This window comes from Pinus tabuliformis, chromosome 7 (genome assembly GCF_031772625.1).
Source record: "Pinus tabuliformis cultivar Carrire ecotype Pingquan chromosome 7, CPIR1, whole genome shotgun sequence".
NCBI lineage: Eukaryota > Viridiplantae > Streptophyta > Pinopsida > Pinales > Pinaceae > Pinus > Pinus tabuliformis.
The window spans coordinates 304,336,643-304,345,165 of record NC_142293.1 but is presented as its reverse complement, the minus strand read 5'-3'; the positions used below and the strand labels follow the sequence as shown (position 1 = coordinate 304,345,165).

At 43.0% G+C, this 8,523-nt stretch overlaps 1 protein-coding gene across 1 annotated transcript; it reads right to left on the bottom strand.

Moving 5' to 3' along the window:
* Positions 1-7,479: 7,479 nt before the first annotated feature.
* LOC149247079 (uncharacterized) lies at positions 7,480-8,321 on the bottom strand. The gene is made up of 2 exons (XM_089455819.1): positions 7,823-8,321; positions 7,480-7,683 (listed from the first exon to the last, which is right to left on the bottom strand). Exon 1 carries the CDS (start codon positions 8,178-8,180, stop codon positions 7,878-7,880), a length of 303 nt encoding a protein of 100 aa, XP_089311945.1. The 5' UTR covers positions 8,181-8,321; the 3' UTR covers positions 7,480-7,683; positions 7,823-7,877.
* Positions 8,322-8,523: the final 202 nt, after the last annotated feature.

The window sequence follows — 8,523 nt, the reverse complement described above, 5'->3', positions numbered from 1 at the left end:
AAAAGGAACGAGAACCCAACTCTTATCTAGTAACAAGTAGGAAAAAAAAAAAAACAATATTTTAAGGAATAACGTGCTGTGAGTTAGGAGGCGAGGTTACCATGGCCGAGGCTGGCTGGTGGTCCTTCATTTCCACCATGAACAATATGCAGAAATCAATTCAGAGTCAAGGCGAAACACTTGAGAACACCAGGGATCAGAACTATGTGGAAATGAGCGGCAAGTTGCCAAATGCAGACGAGGGCAACTCTTAAGGTTTCTATTCCACTCCCGGCCACAATCGACCGTTGATTTGGACAACTCCATCTCCACTATCGGTGAAATGGCGTGGACTCCACTGTCACATGGTCCATACGTGCCTTGTACGAGATGCACTGACTGCCAACGGCGCCGGGGATGGGGTAGCAGACCTGTAAGCCGCAGCTCAAGCCAACTGGCTGGCCTTCACATGGCACCATGCCAGATGGGCATCGGATGCAGCATACAAATTAACGTGTTAAGGAGCGGTGATCGGATAGCGTTCGTCGAAGCCAAATATATCATCGTTATCCTAAGTTAGATTTGCCGGAAAGATGTTGGCACAAATAACCACAGTTGACACTGAAAAAGTCATAATGATTATTCGTATGGCCGCAGGACGAGAATTAAATAAAAATCTAAATCATTTAATCAATGAAAAGGGTAAAGCGTATTCCAGCGAACCAATGGATCCTTCTCGAGTCATGGTGTGGGATAAACACAAATAATTAAACGTATTATTGATGTTTTCAAAGCGTATTGCTAACTTCAATTCCTGTCCATGTATTAATAATACCAAGGTTAAAATCTTAGATATTCATTGCCGTGTATGTTAAACGTTGTGATCACAAATTTTACTTGTCATTAAAATATTCATATGTTGTTACTGTTATACAAGTAAATAATTTTTTTTTTATGGTAGGTTGTTACAAGTGGTATCAGAGCGAGGTTGCAACTCTGTGACCTCGGGCAAGCCATAACTGAGAAGCTGATATGATTAATTAGCAAGTAAGGATTATCCCATGATATATTGCATGTAACATCTGTGGAAAGAAAACTAATCTTTTGAACAGGTGACAGCAAAATGAGGAGAACGAGCAGTGCTCCTCATGGAAATGTGGACAGACCAGGTGGCGTCAACCACCCTCAGGGAAATCCTGAGATTTGGGTGCAGCTGGGGGAGGAGACGCGCAGCACCAACTTGACCATACTGGAGACAGTTCAAGAACTGAAGAACGAGATGGCTCGTTTACGAGAGGACAATACCAGATTGACCATGGAACAGGAGAGGATTCTGAAAAGTTTATCAGATAAACAAAACCAGCACCAGCCTAACCCCAGTCCGGAGCAAAAGCATGTATCAGAAGAACCAGAGTACCATACTGATCAGGACGAAACAGAGGGCAGGGCAGAGGCTCGAGGTGAGAAATCTGACAATGCTTCTGAGCATCAAACTTCAAAAAGGCAGCGGATAGAGCTACAGGGAGAGTTCCGGAAGATTAAGCCGCCGCATTTTGATGGGGAGTCCGAGGAGGCTGCAGAAGCCTGGCTAATAAACATGAACAAATATTTCCAAGTTTACGAATATGACCACCATCTTAAGGCACGGCTGGCTATTTTCCAGCTACAGGCCAAAGCTACATTATGGTGGGAGGAAGTTAAGATGGTGCGGGGAGTGAGCGAACAGGATATAACTTGGGATATTTTTCAGAAATACTTCAAGGAGAAATACTTGACTGAACGCTTTTACGATGAAAAAGCGCGGGAATTCCATGATCTGCGTCTTGGGCAGCAGACCATGGATGAATTCATTACCAAATTTACATCCCTGCTCCGCTACGTACCATATATTCGGGAGGAAAAGGCAAAAGTGCAGCGGTTTGTTAGCAGTTTACCCCAAACAATGCGGGAAAGGATTGAATTTGATAACCCGAAGACCATGGATGAAGCGATTCGGAAAGCTAGAATATGCTATCAGCAGAATAAACAAAGGGGAGATAGCTCTGGAAAGCGTTGGGCAGATAGAAAAGGCAGCAGAACACCCATGGGAACTAAGGGAACTCGTGGCAATTTCAGCAAAGGAGTTTCAAAAGGGCCCAGCAGTAGGAGTCAGCCTAGAAATCCACTCAGAATGAAACCACCTAATGAGCCCAAATATAGTGAGCAGCCGGGCAGAAGTGATAATGAGGGGGCAGTTAGACCGCCAGTACAGTGCTGGGGTTGTGGTGGGCCACATTATATCAAGAACTGTCCTCACCGAAAGGGTAGTGATCAGGTGTCCCAGGTTTATGAAGCTTCTACAGTGGGTGACGTGGCTCGGTCCATACAAAGAATAAATGCTGCTCTCGAGGACTGTCAAGTTGATTACCAGCCAAAGATGGTAGAGTTCGAAGGTAATATTTTTGATCGAACTGTTTCTGTTTTAGTAGACCCAGGAGCTACGTTAAGTTATGTTAGCCCCAAAATAGTGGAAAGCTGTAATTTACAATCTGTTAAGTTTAAGAGTCCATGGTTGGTTCAGTTAGCTACCGGGGCCAAAAGACGGGTGCTGGCCAAGGTCAGCAACTGTCCATTAAAGATAGCTGGACAGACCGTGACAGTGGAATTAAATGTACTTCCTCTCGGCTCCTATGATGTGTTAATTGGAATGGACTGGCTGGAAAGACGGTGGTCCATAATAAACTACAAAACGAAGACAATATCCTATCAGGATGAAATGGAAAATGAACAGGAAATTCAAGGTATTCTGAAGCCAGTTCAAATTTGACCGATTACTGCTTCACAACTGGCTAAGTGCATCCGAAAAAAGTGTCAAGTATATGCAGTTCAAGTGGGTCATGCAAAATCTGAAGATAAAGATAATGCATTGGAAAACATACCAGTAGTACAGGAATTTGCAGATGTGTTTCCTGAGGAAATACCAGGATTTCCCCCTAAAAGAGATTTGGATTTTACTATAGAACTAGTGCCTGGGGCAGCCCCAGTATCTCGAGCACCATACCGGATGAGTGTGCCGGAATTAACCGAATTAAAGATGCAGCTGCAGGAGCTGTTGGACAAGAAATACATCCGTCCCAATGTATCTCCCTGGGGAGCCCCAGTGCTGTTTGTTAGGAAGAAGGATGGAACACTCCGGATGTGCATAGATTATCGCCAGCTAAATAAATTGACAGTGAAAAACAAATATCCACTACCCCGAATCGATGAACTTTTCGATCAGGTGAAAGGGTCGACGATATTCGCAAAGATTGATTTGAGATCTGGCTATCATCAAATAAGAATTAGGGAAGAGGATGTAGCCAAAACTGCTTTTCGAACCCGTTATCGGCACTATGAGTTCGTGGTACTACCTTTCGGGTTGACTAACGCACCTGCAACGTTTATGTGCCTGATGAATAGTGTTTTCCATCAGTATTTGGATAAATTCGTTTTAGTTTTCATTGATGATATATTGATATACTCTCGGAATATTAAAGAACATGAAGAGCATCTCAGACTTGTGCTACAGACTCTACGGGAACATCAGTTATATGGGAAATTTAGTAAATGCGACTTTTATAAAAAGCAGATCCAGTATTTGGGGCACATCATCACCGAGGAAGGCATTGTTGTAGACCCTGAAAAAATTAAAACCATAATGGAATGGTCAACACCAAAAGACATGGCTGATATCAGATCTTTCATGGCGCTGGCCGGATATTATAGCCGGTTCGTGGAAAATTTTTCCAAGATTGCATACCCCATCACCTCCTTGCAAAAGAAAGGAAAAATTTTTAAGTGGACAGCGGAGTGTCAGCAGAGCTTTGAGCGACTTAAACACTTGCTCACTACTGCACCCGTGCTGAGCATAGCAGATCCGGAAAAATATTATGTAGTCTGCACGGATGCCAGTAAAGAAGGTGTAGGAGGAGTGCTGATGCAAGAGGGGAAGGTGATCGTGTATGAATCCAGAAAATTGAAGGAACATGAACAAAAGTATTCAGCCTATGATCTGGAGCTCACTGCTGTTGTACATGCGCTGAAAATGTGGCGCCATTATCTGGTGGGAAGAAAATTTTTACTGATGACAGATCATCACAGCTTAACTAGCTACTTAAGCCAACCAACTTTGAACGCTAGACAAGCTAGGTGGGTGGACTTTTTGGGCAGCTTTGATTTTGAAATCAAACACTTAAAAGGAAAAGAGAACCAGGTGGCAGATGCGTTAAGCCGAAAAGCGCATTGTCTTTATGAAATAGGTTTTAGTGAAGGACGGTCTACCCTTAGCAAAGAAATTATAAAGGCGGCTGAGGAAGATCAAATCCTCCAGCAAAAGAAACAGCTTGTGCAGAATTCAAACACCCATATCATGCAACAAGGTTATGAGTTGGACGCGGCAGGCCTTTTACGTTACAAGAAAAGAATATGTGTACCTGACCAAGGTGATATTAAGAGGAAAATTCTGGATGAGAATCATAAAAGTCCTTATGCGGGACACCCAGGTTATCAAAAGTTAATCACCTCGCTTCGAAAGGAATATCATTGGCCAGGCATGAAAAGGGACGTAACGGAATATCTGGCACGATGCATAGAATGTCAGCTAATTAAAGTTGAACATCAACACCCCGCAGGTTTGTTACAACCATTACCCATACCAGAATGGAAATGGGAAGTTATTACTATGGATTTTATTACAGGGTTACCAAAGTCTAAGAAGGGCAATGACTCTATTATGGTTGTAGTGGACAAACTTAGCAAGACAGCCCACTTCATACCGGTACAATCTACATATCGTGCAGCCCAAATCGCAAATATTTTTATGCAGAATATATTTAAGCTCCACGGGCTGCCAAAGACTATAATATCCGATCGCGATGTCAAATTTACATCAACGTTTTGGAGGACCCTGTTTGAAGGACTGGGAACTCAGTTAAATTTTAGCACCGCATACCATCCGCAGACTGACGGACAAACTGAGCGGGTGAATCAAGTGCTAGAGGACATGTTGAGATCGTATGTGATGCAACAACCCACTCGGTGGGAAGAGTATTTGCATCTAGTGGAGTTTGCTTATAATAATGGATATCATGCATCTTTACAGATGAGCCCCTTTGAGGTACTTTATGGCAGGAAATGCCGCACGCCATCCAGTTGGAGTGGGCCGGAAGACAGACTTGTGTTGGGTCCCGATATGTTAAAAGAAATGGAGGCAATGGTTAAGAGGGTGCGGGTTAACTTGAAAGTGGCTCAAGACAGACAGAAGAGTTTTGCAGATCGTAAAAGGACCTTTAAGGAATACCAAGTGGGGGAACATGTATATGTTAGAATTCGAGCAAGGAGAAGTGCGTTACAATGGAATGGGTGTGCCAAATTGGCACCCCGTTTCTGTGGGCCTTTTCAGATTTTAGCTCGAGTAGGGCCGGTAGCTTATCAGCTAGCCCTACCCAGCCATATCCGGGTCCATAATGTATTCCACGTGTCAGTTTTAAAAAGATATGTCTACGACCCTAAACACATAATTAGCTGGCAGGACATACAGGTATGTGAATGCTGTGGGAAGCTTAAAATTGCAAGTATTTGCCAGGAAAACACTGACCAGATTGTTGTATGTTTCAAGTGGAACCGGAAGGAGAATTTCTAGTTGAGCCGGTGAGCATACTAGATCGGAGAAGGGTCGTGCTGCGGAAGCGAGTCATCTCCCAGGTTAAAGTGCAATGGCAGCACTTTGGGCCCGAAGAGGCCACCTGGGAGGATGAACAGAACATGAAAGTAAATTACCCTGAACTGTTTATGGGTGAACAACATCGGGACGATGTTGAGCTTCAGGAGGGGGAGATGTAACGCCCCAGTTAATTGTTAATGTTTAAATTGAAACAGTAAATTTAACTATTGTTTATGGTTATGTTGGTAAAACTAGTTAATTACTATTGTGGTTACTGTTACAATTAAATATAACTATAATTACTTGGTATCAACAAGTATGGCTTGGAAATAAACCAACTGTTAATGATATAGATTTTTCCTCCAGAGGGGTATTAGAATCAAGATATGACATCTGTCAGAAAGGGTGGGAAAACCCTAACTACTTTCAGATGGTGGTTGAGTTTCATTGAGGAAAAAGTGGTTGCTATGTCTGGTAAGGACCAGATAGCAAGATGGAAAAAATGCCATGAGGCAGCAGAAAAACGCTATGTCTGGTGAGGATCAGATAGCGTATGTGGGGAAGCAGAGAGCTCCCTGAGACCGCTATGTCTGGTAAGGACCAGATAGCGTAATACTGGCGGTGCCAGAAGATTGAAGACAGCAAGAATCTTGCAGATTGCTTGGGGGTGGAAGGTCGAGAAGGACCCTCCTACGGTCGGGAGGTTTGACAAGCACATTACGAGGTTTACCTCGGAACAGGTATGTATGATCATGTTATAGTAAATTGTGCATGCAGTCGAATTATGTTAAGTTATGACTGAACAGAAACTGCGAATTAAATTTGAAAGAATAATTATATTAAGTAAGTGAAAGAAACTGAGTTAGGTTGAAAACACATCTCTATGAAAGAACCATAAAAACCTTTGCTCATGGCCTGGAAGAAAGAACAGGCAGAAAGTGAACAAACCCAGCATCTAGAGTTAATCACAGACTTTCTTTTAAAGAGAATATCAGGCAGTTGTAAATAGAAAGGACCTATTTCCGGAAAGCAAATAACGTAGTATGAGAACCCAATAAGGATATTGCAGAACTCTGTATCACTTACTCATACAACGAACCCATATAAACAGAGAAATTAATAACATGCTGACGAAGTAGATAATAATTAATAACAGGTCGACAAAGTAAATAACCATGTACCATTAAGGTAACTGTTTCTACAGTCGTAAAATACAGAAGTAGTAGTACCTGAAATATGCATAATGGGTTCAGACCCGTTTTCAAACCCTGACCCCGTACCTACGCCCTACCTCACAAGAGGAGCACCATTATGAGATGGTCGGCAGAAGCCGGAAGGAACGGGGTAGGGAGCCGACAGTTCGTCGCTAAAAAAAACAATGATATACATATGTAAACGAAGACTTCAAACCATAAATGTAACCTTTTAACAGCATGCAAACTCAGAATGATAACTCCCACTATAAATAGCGATTTACAGGAATGCTGTAAGCGATTAAATTTAGTAGAAATTCATTGAATGGCTATAATCTTGAAAATAAAAGAGATATCGGTAATAACCAGCAAGAACTTTAAAGGAACATTACAAGGAAATAATACCCACTTTGAATACATATGTATAACCGTTAACCAGTCAAAGTAAAATTACAATAGCTTAATCCTCTTAAATATGAGGGTTCGCCGCAGGGTTTAACCCTCGGCTCTGTTCCAAAACTATCAAACAGAAAATGCATGTGACGGCACAGCCCGACAAGTCTTGGTCGCTGTAGCGACTCGGGGGGTAAACAAATAATACCACGGAAAACCCGAACGGGATTCCCGTCTAACCATTTAGACAAGAAACTCAGAATAACAATAACGGATACAGTAGCTCGAGAGTTGCCTCGGCAGCATGTCCAGTGCGGATTGAAACTCTCAGAAACTCCCTTATTCAAGATTAGGGCGTTGTTCCTCTTACCGGAAGCAGGAAGGGGAAAGGAAGAGCAGTGTTTCACCACGCGCTGGCCACGGCTTTTGTTCCTGTACCTGTAGCGGAGGGAAAACCAGAAAAGACATGAGCAAAGAAAAAAGAACGAGAACCCAACTCTTATCTAGTAACAGGTAGGAAAAAAAAAAAAACAATATTTTAAGGAATAACGTGCTGTGAGTTAGGAGGCGAGGTTACCATGGCCGAGGCTGGCTGGTGGTCCTTCATTTCCACCGTGAACAATATGCAGGAATCAATTCGGTGTCAAGGCGAAACGCTTGAGAACACCAGGGATCAGAACTCTGCGGAAATGAGCGGCAAGTTGCCAAATGCAGACGAGGGAAACTCTTAAGGTTTCTATTCCACTCCTGGCCACAATCGACCGTTGATTTGGCAAACTCCATCTCCACCGTCGGTGAAATGGCGCGGACTCCACTGTCACATGGCCCATACGTGCCTTGTACGAGATGCACTGACTGCCGACGGCGCTGGGAACGGGGTAGCAGACCTGTAAGCCGCAGCTCAAGCCAGCTGGCTGGCCTTCACATGGCACCATGCCAGATGGGCATCGGATGCAGCATACAAATTAAAATGTTAAGGAGCGGTGACCGGATAGCGTTCGTCGGAGCCAAATATATCACCGTTATCCTAAGTTAGATTTGCCGGAAAAATGTTGGCACAAATAACCACAGTTGACACCGAAAAACTCATAATGACAATTCGTATGGCCGCAGGACGAGAATTAAATAAAAATCCAAATCATTTAATCAATGAAAAGGGTAAAGCATATTCCAGCGAACCAATGGATCCTTCTCGAGTCATGGTGTGGGATAAACACAAATAATTAAACGTATTATTGATGTTTTCAAAGCGTATTGCTAACTTCAATTCCTGTCCAT

Bases quoted from the DNA above. Each gene is read 5' to 3' on its own strand.
- LOC149247079 (XM_089455819.1), bottom strand. From the start codon at position 8,180: ATGGTGCCATGTGAAGGCCAGCCAGCTGGCTTGAGCTGCGGCTTACAG.